Source organism: Zosterops lateralis, assembly GCF_965231275.1.
Source record: "Zosterops lateralis genome assembly, chromosome: 22".
NCBI lineage: Eukaryota > Metazoa > Chordata > Aves > Passeriformes > Zosteropidae > Zosterops > Zosterops lateralis.
In genome coordinates, this window is record NC_139782.1 from 2563308 (window position 1) to 2579241 (window position 15934).

Consider the following 15934-nt stretch of genomic DNA (forward strand, 5'->3'; position numbering starts at 1 on the left):
AAAAAAATCTCAGAGCAGAGACTGTTCCAAATAACACTACTTGGAGGAGTACAAGAGCAATGTGCAAGCCTGACATGTCCTGGTGTCAGGAATGCCTGTGATTTTTGAGAATTTAATTTGGTACTGGAATTTGTGGTGGCTTGCTGTAGTCCAAATGTACAGCTTGTGATGTAGAGAGGCAGAGGTGTGAGCAATGTATGAATAGGTGGGAAAAAACAAGAGAGTCTGAGGGACTCCAAGGAAGCTCCTCCCGAATGGGAAGAAATAATAATACAAAGCAGGAACTTGTGATTGGAAGCTGCATCTGAGCACCTGTTAGAGAACATTCTGCAGATGTAGGAGATGCCATGTGCCCTCCCAGAGAGCCCCTGGCTGGGTACACACAGTTGCCCACATTTCTGTTCCTCCTTTCATGGCAGGCCCATACCTTGCCTGTGTGAGCTTGCTTGGCAGGATCAAATTGCTGTGACTGTTTTGATTTGCTGCTTCCTAACAGAGAGAGGAGAGAAGATGTCACTAAAATTTTCTACAAAGAACAATGCATTCCACAGTGTTCCTCTGGTGATGTGGAGGCTTCACTGCAGTCTCCCACACAGTAAAATCCAGAACAATCTTTTAAGGGTGGGAGATATTTTTGAATAGGTGCTTTTTTTACAAAGGAGTCAAATCTCCTTTGCCTCTTAGTTCCAGGCTCCAATTAAACAGATAAGAGAAAATAAACATCTAAATGCACAACCCACTTGGCCAATTGTTTCAGGATTTTGTTTCCAAATCAGTAAAGGGATACTCAAGTGTACATTCATCAAGTCAATTTCTTGAAGAATTTCTGCACTACAAGGTAAGCATGTAACAGTCTGGATTGCATTGGCACCCACACTCACACAGCCTTCTCAAGGCTCAGCTGGTAACATTTTCCACAACTGCAGCACTCTAGCAAGGGATCAGATCTTACCTGCAAACACTTTGAAGTTGGAATTGCTGTAATCAAAGGGGGTAAACTGCCTGGGTGCTTCCAGCTCCTCTGGTTTCTGGGGGTTTTTTTGCCGTTTCTTTTCTTGTGTTGGCAACTCCGCCCCCGTTTCTGCTCCCACTTCACTTGTGTCTCTCTCCCTCTTCCTATTAGCTTGTTCCTGCTATGAAAACAACCCACAGAACAGGAAAAAGGGTAAGTGGAAGAAAGGAGAATAAAACATGTCATTGGGTAAATTAACTGCCCAGTGGAGCCAGGCTTCAGTGACTGCTCTTGCCTTTTGCAATTATAGCATGGGGAGAAAGCTCTGTGCTCTTCCTGGAGCCTAAACTATTATTTCTTTTCTTCTCCTCCCATTAGGGACTTTTATGAAAAGCCTGATTGTCATTTCACAGGATATGGGGAGCTGAGATCTGCTGTGGCCCCACTGGTGTATTTGGGGGAACCTATGCAGAACAACTGAGGAACTTTAAAGGAGGTGAGGAGCAGAGGTGCATCAGTGGCAAACATTTCCTACTGAACACATGGAGGGATGTGATGATGTGCTCAGCACAATTACCAGGAGCCTGTAGTTACACCTGGGCACCACAGAGAGAGACTACTAACAAAACCCTGTCACCCAGGTATGTCAGTTACAGGGCCCAGAGTTTTGTTCTGAACTATGTTTTAACAGTCAAGATGAGCAATGGCTGGAAGGAAGAATTCTGTGACATACCATGGCTTGCTGACGAAGAGATACAACGTTTTCTGCTGCCTTGTTATTCAACTTCTGTGCCTGGACATCGGCAGCTATGGAGACAAACAAGCATTACTGTAAAAAGCAGGAATAAGTTAGCCAGGGGCTTAGAAAAAGCAAGCAAAGCAGCTTGTATCAAGTCTCAAACTAAACAAGAGTACAAATGTCAACAAACAATGTCATTCCTCAGGAAATCCATCATCTACAGGAAGCCTTGGGAAAAGCATGCTGGCAGACACACCAAGGAAGGGAAGAAAGGCTGTACCTGGCTGCTGGGCTGCTTTCTTATTGGTTTCATTCTTGGACTTCTTCTGTACTGGTGCCTGACTCATCAACTTCCATCGATTGCTGATCTGCAAGGAAAAAATATGACCTGGAAACATTTTCTTTAAAGTTTTATGGAAAGAAGTTGTTTATAAACTTGCTAACACATGCTGGTCTTCATTAAGAGTACAAAAGATCAAATTCAACTGTAAAAGAGATTAAGATCTGCTGGGTGAACTAAACCCAAATGTCTTAAAAGTTGAAAGCTGCAAATAAGCCTTGAAAACAAATGCAGACACTTCAGTAGAGTTTTCAGCTTTGACAGACAGGGACTATACAGCAGAATATCCCCAATCCCTGGTTCTTCAAAGGATATGAATGTCACAGAAACATGTTAAGTTTCTCAAGAAGTACCCAAGGAGAAAAAAAAAATCTACATTGCTGAGGCTCCCAATGGAAAATAAACTACTTATTTGTTTCTTTTGTATTACTTGGCAGGAAACTTTAGCACCAGACTTACTTCATATATTTTTGATGATGGGTCAAACTTTGCAGATTGTGAGACGTAGGCAGAACTCTCCTCTGGAGGTAGATACTGTAGAAAGGAAAAACAAATTGCTTTAAACAGCATGTAATGTTTAGCTCATTGCTAAAATGCTACTTGTTGTAAATCATGAGTTCATTTGAAGAAATATTCTACAGATATAACACCTTGTGGGAAAAAAAGAAGTCACCACAGCTACTGCCAAGAGAAATACTGAAGAAAAAAAAGAAACAACTAAAACCCTCTCCCCACAAAACCAAAACACTCCCAACAGACCAACTGTCAACTGCACACCAGAAAAAATTTTGATCCTTTTTTCTAGCAATTTACCACTCCAAATGTATAACAGCATTCTATTGTTCTTGTGATTCATTACAAGAGTTGAATCAGCTCCCTAATCCTAGCCATAAAGGACAGATGGAAAACCTAAAACTAGCTTAAAATACCCCTGGTGAATGGTCTGTTTACTATGTAGAAAGACATATCCAAGAGGTATTTAAATGTGTTTTGAAAACAAGTCCACACATGTGTCTTTGCAGGAAGGACAATCCCTTGACTCCAGTCAGAGAGCAGCAGTTGATGCTCTGTCAAGCCTTTCTGATATGGCTGGAAAACCAGCTCAGAGCATCCTCTGCACTGGGTAATCTGAGTCCCACCATTGGGAGCTTTTTACCATTTTAAATGGATTTTCAAAGGACTCCATTATGAGCTGAGCTTTCCGCTGTGCAGTGGTTAAAGTCTTCTTATTTCCTTCATTTTCATCACATTCCTTAAAAGAAAGGGAAAAAATGAACAAATATTAACGAATATTCTTTGGGTTTGGCTACTGCCATTTCATGCCATGCTGCTTCTCACTCTGAAATCCCACTGACAGCAGTGACCCCCCAGAGACATGGAATTAACCCTGCTGGCCTCCCAACTCAGTTGTCTTGGTTAGGCCATATGCCTGTCAAAAGTCAGTACTGCTGCCACGAATTTCCACCTTATTTCTTTCAACACTTCCAACACAGTTTTATCAGATTATTAAGTCTGTTTTCTAATATTTCAATACTGACACTGTCACACACATACTGCTTACACTGAATATGCTGACAGTGGTAGTAGCAACAAGACATGTTGACTCTGGCTCACTGTCTTGAATATCCATTGTCCTCTCACTGTCTGAAAAGAGACAAACATCTTCCAAAACTGGTGCGGGGTCTGCATGAAAAGGAGACAAAATTTTTATTAGAGTCTTGAGTATTTTACTGCTCTTTTGTGTCATGAGGTTTTCCTGAAAGTTTTTTCAGGACTGCTGATTTCCCCCATGTCAAAGCTCCATCACTGCATTATTAGCACAGTTTTTAGATTAACTGTAAATTACCCAAGGCAGAATTATTCTGAAAATCATCCATAGGAATCCGTGAACTGTCATGTGGTCCAAAGAGGGCATTCTCCAGCTTCTGCAGAGAGATTCAAATGATAAACACCATTAATACACTACGAATCTATTATTTTCACATACTGCAGAGACACTTTAATGAAAATTCCAAAAAAAGGGATGGAATTCAGAGATGGAATATTCCTAGTGCAGCTCATGTGCCAGAGCACATTGCACCTGGCATCAAAAGGCTACCTGTGCAAACACCCACGAGCTAATGAGATGCTTTTCTTCATACACATGATTAGAGGGGACAAGTCAGCCTTAGAAACTCATCTGAAACCTCTCTTCTTACAGTTCAGTCAATATATTCCAACATACATTAAACTGTCCAGCAGCCAGAGTGTTTGCTGATGAACCCTTAAGTGCTGCTTTATGGTGGTTTGTAAAGTATCAGTTTACAGCTGGTAATATAATTATGAGTCTGGCACAGAAAAGCATCATTAAGCTAAAGCAGAGACTTGTAAAATGGAGGAGAAAAGCAATTTACTAGCAGGCAGAATTTTGATACATTTGTTTCCAAGTTAAAGGCTTGAGACACCAGGTAAAAATATAACACAAACAATACCTCAGGGTTGGGTAGAGATGCTCTCTTCTTGGCTGCTGAAGTAATTTCTGACTAGAATGGAGAGAAAGATAAGTCACTTAAAAGCCCTGATGCTTCTAGGCTGGCCACCTGATCAATGTTTTCAACACTTTATCACAAGCTAGCAGGTTAATAAAATTACTTTCTTCTTCTCCTGCACTTGGCTATACATTTAAACACCTCACACAGAATTTTTTTTTTTTTCACCACAGGATGAAAGCTGTATTAATAACCACATGCTGATGATATATTTTAACTAATGAACTTCTTACACCTAGGGCTGGGGTTTTTTTGCCTAACCATAGCTTTAAAACATTTATGAGTCCATTTACATGGCCAGCAAATTCTGCAAGGTGCAGTTCTTCCTCTCACAGGCAAATGTGATGTACAGGATAAGACAAACTGCATTCTGTTCAAGCAGTGTCTGTTTACTGCTCCAGTTTCCCAGGAAACTGCACTGTGTGTAAGGCACTGCACAGCAGACAGGCAGGCAGTGGCAACAAATCTTTCTGCTCTACTAAGGAACACTGCATTCAGTGCTCAAAAAGCAAACTTCAGCATACATCAGGTCACCATCCAGCTCCAGGCCCTTAGGGAATGCTAGGGATTAGTGTCCTGTGTGGTACAAGCCACTCCTACCTTGACAAGAGGCATCTCCCGGGCCTGCTGAATGAGGAGATGTAATTCATTGACCTGCTGGCGAACAAGGGGTGGGACGGGGTTGCAGCAAGCAATGATACCCTGGCATTCTCTGAAAAGAGAGGAGGAAAAGTCACTGTGCTGTATTTATGGCTGGTATCTTGGGCATTTGCATTCAAAGGATGTGCAACTGGATATAACCAATATCCTGACTGTGACAGAGCAAGGCAAGTCAGATTAATCTCTGTGATGAAATTCTGCACCAGGTTTGTGCAGATGAGGAGAAGCCATCAGGTCAGCTGTCCTCTCACATAACTCTTCCGTGGTCTGTCTGTCCTTATCATCATTTCATTCAGTCATTCATATTCACCTATGAAAGCTGAGCCCAGCAGTGGCCTTTAAAAATGTATTTTTACTCTTCTGAGGTATGGATGTTAGGTGATGAATGTCAAATGTTTGAGGAAAATATTGTATAAATTGGGTGTTTTAAGGGATCTGTCCCTTGCCCTCTCCACTCCTTCAGGAATTGCATTAAAAATCCAAGTAAGTTTTGGGGGCACTCACCCCTCTCTTGCTCTGTAAAAGTGAAGGAATCTCAGAGGAAATGTTGGACACAAAGCAATGCGGGGTTTTTTTAGTGCAATGCAATCCAAGTGATGTATCCCAGAAGTCTGGAGCCTTCTGAAGGAGTACTGCTATTTATTTCTCTTCCAAACTGAACTACTTTAGAGAAAAGCAGTAGTGACAGCTGGAAGGAAGGGACCCACTGCAGAAGTAATTACACACTTGGAAGTGACTTGCTGGATATTAAGATCAAGTAGGACTCCTTCAGTGTGAACAAAACTTACTTAGGCAGCTCCTCTGCAATCTTCATCAGCATATGATTTGGTAGCACATATCTACAACACAAAGAGGTGATATGAATGTAACAGAAAGTTAAAAACAATTAAAAACACCTTCAAAGTACACAGCTCTGCCCCTATTACAAGGTCAGAGACAATGAAATCAATTAAAAATAGAAGAAACATAACAGAACTTCTGTGTAACAAGCAGCCTGATGTAGTACAGTAATTTTTACTAATTACAAAGGTAACAAAGTAGTCCCATCTCAGGGGTGGAAGGGGCATAATCCAAGAGATTTACTGAAATATTATGCCAGTGTCCATAACAAGAGACTTCCTACCCTGTGCTCTCGTCCTCTTGACGTGCAATCTTGTCTCTCCATGCAAACAGCAGCCTAAATGCTGCCAGCTGCTGGGAGTCAAGGTGCTTTTTCTGCCTCCGGTAGAGATCAAGGTAGGATTCATCTGTAAAGAGGGGCTTGATGTATTTCTGGACAGGAAAAAAAGAAGCACTCATGAGCTTTCTGTTTTGCCCCTCTCTGACACAGAATCTCACATGGACATGGGGGGACTGAATATACTCTGGTACAACATGTCTTTGAGCTTTTTATCCTAAACTATTGGTAGGAGTCTGAAAAACACACATCTCATCCAGTGTTAGGGGAAATCCACCCTCACCAAATCCAGGAGCAGCTTTACTATCTTCAAGCTTTACTACATTACACAAAGCCTACTTTCATAGACAGTGTTTTCCACAGGCACAATATAATTGTCTCAGAAAGCAGCTTCAATGAGGCTTTGAACTTCTAGGAATATCCAGCAGAACCAGAAATGCAACATCTCTCTTAGAAAAGACACACCTGAATGTATTGTGAGGCCAAGGAATACTACCATCCAAAAAAGAACAGGAAGACATCTGAATCCAAGGATCTTAGCTAGTGAAAGTGACTGCAAAGGCTGAGTCAGAGTTTATACAGATGTTTTCAGACAAACAAAAAGGAAAAGATGTAGAATAGGCAAAGGACCTACTTCTGATCCAGGTAATCAAACCATGTGAAGCTTTACCTTCAGGCAGATGTCCCTGCTGCGCTGCCACACAACCTGCAGCTGTGTGGGCTGCTCCTTCCCTCTCTCCCACAGCAGCTCCCTCACTCTATCATAGATGTAGAGCAAGTAGTGAGTGTCGTCACGGGCATACCGGATCATTTCTTCTGGCAAAGGGCTAGAAAAAGAGCCACAATTACACAATTCAGTTGTCCTGCCAAACTGTCACATTTATCTTAAAAGGCATATTAGGGCAAAATGCATGAGGCATGCCAGGAACTAACATGGAACTAACATGGAAATTCTGTTTTCTCACTGAAGGACTGGCTGGGCAACAGCAGTAAAGTGCTGTGCACTCTCCAATTCAGATTCTTGTTTGTGTGCTGGAGAGCAGGAGTGCTGTGTAGCTAAGTCACATGGCAGAACTGCTTGCTGTGGTATTTGCCACAGCTCTCTTCTCTCTGCAGAGCCTACAAAACTAGACTTGAGATCTCTGTAGTGCGCAGGGTGCACCTGCAGGTCAAGATCATTGCTCCAACACCATCTACTCTACCTTGCACATGTGATTAAATGTTTTTGTGGGGGCACAAGAGGAGCAAATACTGTCTCTATAACACTGCAGTGATTAAGAACTGTGCCTAAGAAGTGGGCTTCCAGATTTTCATTACTTCATCTTCACAGATCTTTCCAAAAAGAACTTGTTTTCTAAAAACATGGGAAAATGTAACACTCAAAAAATTTGGGCACAGCCAGGTAAATGCTGTGCTCATTCACTTTGAGACTAACCTAAAAACTATTAGTCCTGCCAGTAGAAGCTCTAGCAATGCAAAAAAGGAGAAGTGCTACCTTGTAGCTCCAGCCCATTTAGGGGTCAGTTTTTACCGTATCCTCCAGTCAGCCAGCTGGTACTTCTTGTCAGCATCCACATTGCAATACAGCTTTAGCAAGTGGTCCAAAGAGTGTCTGCCAAGATTGAGGAGACGAGCAGCTTGGTGAGTATCAAACACATTCACCAAGTACAGACCAAAGTCTCTTTGCAGCCATTCCACATCTGAATCAGCACCATGCAGGACCTTGAAAAGCATAAAAATTTGGGAATGCTATGAAGAACAATTCTACTCCAGGCTGATTGTGCTGTGCTTTCACACTCATGTGTTGAGGACCAGATTTCTCTTCTCTGTTTTTTACTGTAAAGTCTAGAACTACTAAATAAATGCATTTGGCAAGCAATTCACCATTAATATCAAGGAAAACAGGCTCTTGAACAAATTATAGTGAAAGCAGAATCAAGTGACCAAGACAGAGCACACAGTGTGATTTTGACTATAAGAAAGCTTAAACTAAAACAACAATTTTAAAAACAATCTGGTGAATTTGGCAGCTGACCTTCACAATTGCAGGGTCTGTGAAGGTCTCGTTGAGGATGTTCATGTCACTGCGCAGTTCCAGTGTATCAATAATGAAATCTTCTGTCCGGGTGGAAATCTGCATCAGACACGTCAAGCCCAAGAAGCTCCTGTAGGAGTGGTGCTGAAAACAGGGGAGAGAGATGTGAGCTAGAATTAATTACTGAAACAATACTACAAAACAAACAGCAGTCCAAGTGAGGGAAAGAAGAGCAAAAAGGACTTCTTTGAGAAAAAAAGGACAATTGGACGAGCAAACTTTCTCTTTGCAGTCAGTGAGAAGACATTAAAAAAAACAGGATTAATTGAAAGAAGATCAAATTCACTAAGAAGTGCGCAGCCAGCCCCACCATTGGAAAACTTCTAATATTGACACAGTTTAATTCAACCTTATAGATGATATCTGACAGATCAGAGGTCAGGAACTGTCTTTTCATGTCAGGGAATACAAAAACCTCCCACCCTTCTCTCCCCACAAAGAATATAATGGTCTCCTAGTTCCTAAAAGTACATCTACATGTGTAACTCTTAAGTAGAAATGGCAACTGGATTACCTCTAAGTCCAAGGCAAATTCTTTACAAGTCATAAGCTTTTCATTTAGTTCTACCAACTCATCCAGTGTGGTGATAAAATGAAAGGGTGTTTCCTCAATGGGCCTGAACATCTGGAAGAGCAAATGAATTAGGCATGTCATATTCACTGTCAACTCCCAATCCCAACCTCCACCCTCAAACCTGAAATTTGTCACGTATGGCTGTAAATGTACTGCATCTGTAGTTTAAAATTAGAGTGGGCACCAACCTGGAGTTCAGGTTTCTCGAGAACTCCATCTGGTGGAGAAAAATGCTCCAGTTCATACTGGTAAGGGTGAGCAAACCTGCAGAAATTAGGAAGAGACAAGCACAGACTAACTTCCATTCCTCTTTATGAGGACAGATCACAGAGGCTTTGAGAGCTATGGCAGTTTCCCTATTCTGTCTGTTTTTAAGCAGAGGTTTAACGTAAGTGCAGAGGTCTAAAGCAAATCACACACAATGTAGTGTGGACACAAACACATGCAGAACTGTTAGACATGATGAGCACCAGCATAATTCGACCACACAGGTTCACCCAGGGGACTCCAAGCACCTGGCTGTCAGGTTAGTTTCTTACATGTCTTGCTCAGTTTTCTGCGTCCTCTGCTGATGTATGAAGTCTGCCAAAGCAGCTGGCACATCCAAGTCCTCAGGGCGCTCCTTTCTCTGTCGTCCACTTTTTGTGAGGGCTGAACAACCAATATGGAATAACTGGACTGGGTCCCCCACATAACATGCTCTCAGCCTACTACTATCTCCCTCTCCACCCACCACAAGAGTTTATGAAGTATCAAAAATCTTAACAATTTAGTGCTGCTGCTTTTGCTTTTGTCATTTTGTACCTCAAATAACAACTCAATTACTTGGCTGTTTTTAGGCAAGACACGAAGTGGTTTTGCTCAAAGCTTGGATGGAAATTGAAAAATCTTCAGAAAAATTTTTCAATCATTCCTGGTCACTGAAAGTACAACTGCATCAGTGCAGAATACAGATGAACTGGCAGCAGCAGAACGTGTTACTGAGACAGGATGTTACTGGAAGTTTTGATAAAGCACCAAAACCAAAGGTAGGTCTCCCCAAACACCAACTGCAGCTCACTCATCTGAAAGAATATCTGTAAAGCCAACTAGACTAGTTAAGACTTCTCATGCAAAAGTGACTCTCATGTATATTCAAGGTGGTAGAAAGCAGCAGCAGATTATCTGTTTGAAACAGATTATTTGCTGTATGGCAGCAAGAAGATGCTGTTTGCTGACCTACCCTGACATCACACATATGGAAACAATAGTGTCACCAAGATCACTACACTCAAATGTTCAACATCTCCTACTATTTGTTTTTACAGTCAGTGATTTCTCCTCTAGAGTGTGAGGACAGGTTTGTGTCAAATGCTTGTAACAAATTACCTCCCACCCAAAAAAACATAAACCCCTTACCTTCAGGCAAAGGCTTCAAAGCATTGGGTTTGATAAAAAGTTTAGGTACAAAGGGAGTGTTGGAATTGTCAATCTTTTCACGAAACTTAAGCTGTGGTCGAGAAATATTCTTGGCATGAAGCAGCCGGAATGTTTCAGACTGAGCTCTCTTGTGGAATTCTCCTGCCTATTTAAAAAATCAACATGACTTATCAGACATTCAGAGTTTCTTTTACTCAGCCTGATCCAACATTCAGAGGAAGAGTTATACCCCACACTTAAAACTGAGCAACTTTTTTCAGTGAGGAATAAAAGTGTTGGGACTCAAGATCCTGAATTCATAAGCACAGGAAAGGCTGTTGAGCACATGAAACAGAAATGGCAACTGAAAGCACACAGATTTCAGAATCAAGCTTGAATGAACAGGAAAAAGAAATAAAGGGAGAGGTACTTAGAATGTGTGAAAAAACATGAGAGAACATTTAACTACTCAACTCCACTGGAGAACTGGTAGTGCAATGGCTGGGAGAGCACTGAGCTAACACAGCAAACTGAGCACGGGGCCTCACCTTGCGGTTCCAGCTGGAAACGATCATCTGTGGGGGCTGTAACCCAGCTGGCAGCACTGGCTGCTGGTTTCTGTTCACTCCTGAGGCTTCGTCCAATAAAATACTCTAAAATCCAGAAAAACAGTGTGAAACACCTCTTCAATCACCACACTCAGACACTCCAATCAAACTGAGTAAAGGAAGTCACACAGGTAGGTACCTCCATAGCCACCTCCCCCAAATTCTGTGCAATACAAGACAGACAAACATGGGAAGAGTATGTTGAACATCAGGGGTGGGAAGAATTTCTTCAGAGAAGTCTAAAATGTACAGACATGTTCTCAGGCTGTGAGGATTTTATGTCAAACTGTATTCAGCTTCCTCACACATCCTATATTACCTTCCCTCCCTCTGGCCCAGCATTTGGAAGTTTTTAAAATAAAAAGGGAATACATCAGACTGAGGAAATGAGTGACTAATTGTGCAAGAACTAGAGTTCTTGCAATGAAAAAGAAAACTTGTGCCAACTGAACACTTTATAAGAACCACATCCAGAAACAATTTGCTTACCACTCTCTCAAGAATGGCGTCATTGGAGTCAACCAGCATATCAAATTTATCTTCCAGGCCTGTCACTTTGCTGGAATCTTTCATGAGGCCCCGGCAGCCATGGTACTGCATCACCTGGCTCATGCTTGCAAGAGAACAGCACAGCTGTCAGCAATCTGAAAGCAGGCAATCTAAACACTAAAACATCCTATTCTCTTTGACTTTCTACACTTCAAAGTCTAAAATTAAATCGAATTATAGATACAACCACATGAGCAGGAAATAGAAAAAACACCTATACAGTATTAAGTGTTAGAATTAATTTCTCATAAACGTGACTTTTAAAATGGACAGCCTAATGTGCTCCTCTCTGCACAGCTCCTCATGGAAAACACTATGAAAAGTCTGAAAATAAATCAAATTGAGCAGGAAATAGAAAAAGCATCTATACAGTAGTAAGTGTTAGAATTGGTTTCTCACAAGCATGACTTTTAAAATGGACAGCTTAATGTGCTCCTCTCTGCACAGCTCCTCATGGCAACCACTATGAAAAGCCCTCCTCAAGCTTGTCACTTCAGCTGCCAACTGCTACAGAAGCAGCTAAAATCAGATGTGTGAAAACAAACCACCTTTTTACCTATGGCAAAAGTCTGGAGCTGCCTAAAAAGGGGGCTACCTTCTGTGTTTGGCTGTAGAGCTGTCCCCCACACCCGGGGAGGCAAAGGGCCCTTACCAGCGGAGCAGGCGCTCGCCCTGCGTGCTGCAGAAGGCGCGGAACCCGGGGAAGCTGCAGTAGAAATCGTACTCATCTCCAGGCTGGGGGAGGCCGTTGGATGCCTTTGTTGCAGCCACCACCGTGCCCAGAGCGTGCTGTGCAGGAACACCAGAGTTATCAGCGTTTTGGTTTTGTTTACTCAGGGTACTCTTTGATAGAAACGCCCTTTGACTGGCTGGTTGGAACTGCGTGGTTTTAGTGTGTGGTGGTGTGGGGCTTTGTGCCAGGAGAAACTTCACATGGCTCATTTAGACAGCTTTAAATGATGGAAGTATAAAAACTGGTGATCAGACACTGACCAGGCTCCCTAGGGAATGGCCACGTCCCCAGGGCTGCCAGAGCTCCAAGAGCATTAGGACAACGTTCTCAGGCACCAGGTGGGATCGTGGGGGTGTCTGTGCAGAACCAGGAGCTGGACCCAATGATCCTTGTGGGAGCCTCCCAGCTCAGAATATTCTACAATTCTAAATCAGCAGGAACGCAGGTAATTACTTTATTACTTCAACAAACCACCCCAAATCCCTGCAATGCTTCCTATTTGGGATCTGGCAGTCATCCCTCTCTGGAAGCAGCATCGTGCACAGGTAAAACACACGGGGGCTGACTCATAACGCCGGGGCAATTCCCATCGCGACAGGACCTCACCAGGGCCCCGATTCCTTGGCATTTCCAGGAATCCCCGGTGGCTGACAGGGCCAGGGCCCCACTCAGGCCGGTAACAGGCCCCGATACACCCCTCTGGTCCCCGCACTCGCCGGCCCGGCCCACACCCTCCCTCTCGCACTGGGGGACATCCCACGGGTGTCATCATCTCAGGCTGGGGTCTCCACGCGGCCCCCGCGGGACGGAACTACAGCTCCCGGCATGGCCCGAGCGCACACAGCACGCCGGGAGCGGTAGTGCCCGCCCCGCTCCCCCTGCCCCTCTCCGACCGCACCTTGACGAAGGCGTCGGGGCTGTCGAAGCCGGGCAGGGACGACATGGCGCTGGTCCCCTCGGTGTCCGCGGGCGCCCCGGAGCCGCCCGCCCGCTCCGCCGGGCTCCCCTCACGGGCGGCGGCCGCCATGTTGATGCGCGGTGCTATCGCGAGAGTCGCGCGCTGCTGCGAGAACGCGGCGCTGGCGGCGGGAGGGGAGCGGAGGGGCCGCGGCGCCCCCAGCGGCGGGAACGGGGCACGGCAAGCGCTCTGTGGGCTGTGGGCTCTCCCTGAGGGGAGCTCGGGCGGCCGCTCACCCGGCGGGGCTTCGGGGTGGCCACTCGGCCTTTTCCCCCACAAACACCCACCAGTGGGACTCACAGAAGGTCCTGCGGGGGAAGAGACGCAGAGGGCGTCCAGCTCTTGGTCCTGCACAGGACACCCCAACAAACTCCACCTTGTATCTGAGAGCGTTGTCCAAATGCTCCTGGAGGTCCGGCAGTTTTGGGCTGTGACCACTCCCTGGGGAGCCTGGGCAGTGCCCCATCGCCCTATGGGCAAAAAACCTTTACCTGATATCCAGCCTTAACTTCCCCTGACACAGCTCCAGCCATTCCCTGGGTCCTGTTGCTGGTGTCAGCACAAAGCAAAGATCAACACCTGCCCATCTCTTCCCCTCAGAGCAAGCTGTAGACAGCAATCCGTGTCCCCTCAGTCTCCTCCAGGCTGGACAGACCAAGTGCCCTCAGTGGCTCCTCTTCCCCATCCTCATGTTCCCTTCTCTGGACACTCTCTAGCAGCTTAATAATCTTTCTTATATTGTGGTGCCCCTTGACAGCCACACCAATGCCCAGAAAAGGCTAGAGCCAATACACAAATCGTGATTGCCACCTCCCCATTTCTCATTTTTGGAGTGCAGCATTTGCACAAGCCCAGGGAATCCTGTCCAACACCCTATGCTGTGCCTGGAGCTGTGGCTGTGACCCTGAGCCCAAGGAAGCTGATGTTCTTATCTCACAGATGACATCACATCTCCTGGAAAATAAAAAAATTAGGGGTGGCATAGTCACAGTTTTTTATACAACTGACAGACTTCATTCACCTGCCATCAGAAGGGAAATAAAGCCAATGACCTGAAACGACGCCCAAAAGACAAACCAATGGCAAGAGAAACCTTTAAAAAAATTGTAATCTGCTTCCCTTTCCCTGCCTAAGAAAGACTCAGGAAAAAACAGAAACTCAGCCAAAGTGTTTACATTTTGATGTAATTTATTGGCACAAAAATATGCAAATACAACATGGCATCTAAACATGGCTACTCTGTTGTATTTTGTGCATTGTTTTTAATATTTTTAATTCATAAATCATAACTTTATCTTCAACCTCATGTTTAATACCCATTATTTTCTGTTTCAAGTTACAACCAGTTCCCCCCCCCATCTGCCTCCTGTGCCAAACCCTAACTTTCCCTAGTTATTTCCCTCCCAACACTGCTTTTTAACCCAGACACTGCAGGAGGCTCCCAAGTGGTATTTATTTGTACCCTGCATCCAGTTTGCCACCGACCACTCTGCACAGAGGCACCCTGACTTTGCTCAGCTCAAGGTTTTCAAATCTTGGATGTGGTCAAAACCCTGATCTAGTCAGAACCACAAATTCTGAACTAGTGTAATGAGCAAATAGACAATTTCCAATTTGGGGCAAGAATCGAGTTTGGAAACAAGGTACAGGAGGAAACAATGGTAAAATTCTACTTTTCTTTCTTTCCAGTTATGCAGCTCCACCCAAACCTAAATGAAGCCTCCTGGACAAGCACATTTAGCTCACTGCATCCATATCAACAGGAATGACCAGGGCAATAATTAATCTGCAAGTTACTTAGTTACATTGCAAAGTGAGTGAAAAACCCGTATAGTTATTTTCAATGGATCTCCAGTTCCCCAAAGACAAAGTGGAACCATAGACATCTATGGTACAGTCAGTCTTCACTGTCCTGGAAACCCAAATCAAGTGTTGTGTTTCAGACAGCTTGTTTTTCCAACAGCAGCTATACATTGGCTTACACCAACTTTTAATATACAATAACTCTTTTCATTTACATTTAAAAATATTTGACAAAGGCTGTATTTCAGTCCAACGTTCAGTTTGTGTTTGCAGAAGAGCAAGTTTGGAGCGAAAAAGCCTCCAGAATAAAAGGCTGTGCACACTCTGGAATCTCCTGTTACCAGAAAGGACACCTAAAGAAAATAAAGATATTGTCATCATGTTGACTTGCATGTAGTTTCACAAAGGCAACAAACACTGAGAAGGATTGAGATTCCATACAGACTAGGCACCATTTGAGCAGAGGCAAAGTTGCCAGGTGATCTTTATCACTTTTAAATATTAGCAGGAAAGAGATCTATTTCCTTAAGTATAGTTCTAAGTTATCTAACTGTCAAAATTACACTAAATTGTCTTTGTTTTGTTCTTCAGTGTAAAGCACTGACCACCACATTCCTTATTTCAAACACTTAAAATGTAAAATCCTTGTCACTACTTATAACAGCAATTTTCCTAGAGAACTGTCTATGGCTTTGCCATGGGCTTACAAAATCCACCAGATCAGATGCAGTATGTGATAAAGCTCCTACAAAAAACTATGCAAGTGAGGGTTTCTTTAGCAGTTCCCTGCTCAGACTGTTCCAGAAGGGTTTTGCCAGGT

At 43.8% G+C, this 15934-nt stretch overlaps 2 protein-coding genes and 1 long non-coding RNA gene across 4 annotated transcripts in view; 1 reads left to right on the top strand and 2 right to left on the bottom strand.

The window, feature by feature from the left end:
• LOC310918108 overlaps nt 1–2010 on the top strand; it is a 21742-nt gene extending 19732 nt beyond the window's left edge. Inside the window, exons 2-3 of the long non-coding RNA XR_014591589.1 lie at nt 1331–1448; nt 1897–2010. This is a non-coding gene — a long non-coding RNA (uncharacterized lncRNA). The remainder of the gene's footprint in view (nt 1–1330; nt 1449–1896) is intronic.
• Nucleotides 1–13380, bottom strand: part of EXOSC10 (exosome component 10) — a gene marked incomplete at its 5' end in the record, with an annotated part of 14922 nt that extends 1542 nt beyond the window's left edge. The window contains 23 exons of the mRNA XM_083876880.1: nt 428–489; nt 953–1133; nt 1686–1759; nt 1972–2059; nt 2491–2565; nt 3188–3283; nt 3593–3714; nt 3878–3956; nt 4503–4553; nt 5160–5271; nt 6008–6058; nt 6343–6491; nt 7067–7223; nt 7928–8118; nt 8432–8575; nt 9006–9116; nt 9254–9329; nt 9605–9716; nt 10464–10629; nt 11012–11116; nt 11561–11684; nt 12273–12409; nt 13252–13380. Of these exons, the coding sequence (XP_083733006.1) occupies nt 428–489; nt 953–1133; nt 1686–1759; nt 1972–2059; nt 2491–2565; nt 3188–3283; nt 3593–3714; nt 3878–3956; nt 4503–4553; nt 5160–5271; nt 6008–6058; nt 6343–6491; nt 7067–7223; nt 7928–8118; nt 8432–8575; nt 9006–9116; nt 9254–9329; nt 9605–9716; nt 10464–10629; nt 11012–11116; nt 11561–11684; nt 12273–12409; nt 13252–13380 (2592 nt within the window). The remainder of the gene's footprint in view (nt 1–427; nt 490–952; nt 1134–1685; nt 1760–1971; nt 2060–2490; nt 2566–3187; nt 3284–3592; nt 3715–3877; nt 3957–4502; nt 4554–5159; nt 5272–6007; nt 6059–6342; nt 6492–7066; nt 7224–7927; nt 8119–8431; nt 8576–9005; nt 9117–9253; nt 9330–9604; nt 9717–10463; nt 10630–11011; nt 11117–11560; nt 11685–12272; nt 12410–13251) is intronic.
• A 1101-nt stretch (nt 13381–14481) lies between these two features.
• Nucleotides 14482–15934, bottom strand: part of MTOR (mechanistic target of rapamycin kinase) — a 64199-nt gene continuing 62746 nt past the window's right edge. For both annotated transcript variants that reach the window (XM_083876879.1, XM_083876878.1), the window contains one exon: nt 14482–15467. In XM_083876879.1, the coding sequence (XP_083733005.1) occupies nt 15452–15467 (16 nt within the window). In that variant the 3' untranslated portion in view covers nt 14482–15451. The remainder of the gene's footprint in view (nt 15468–15934) is intronic.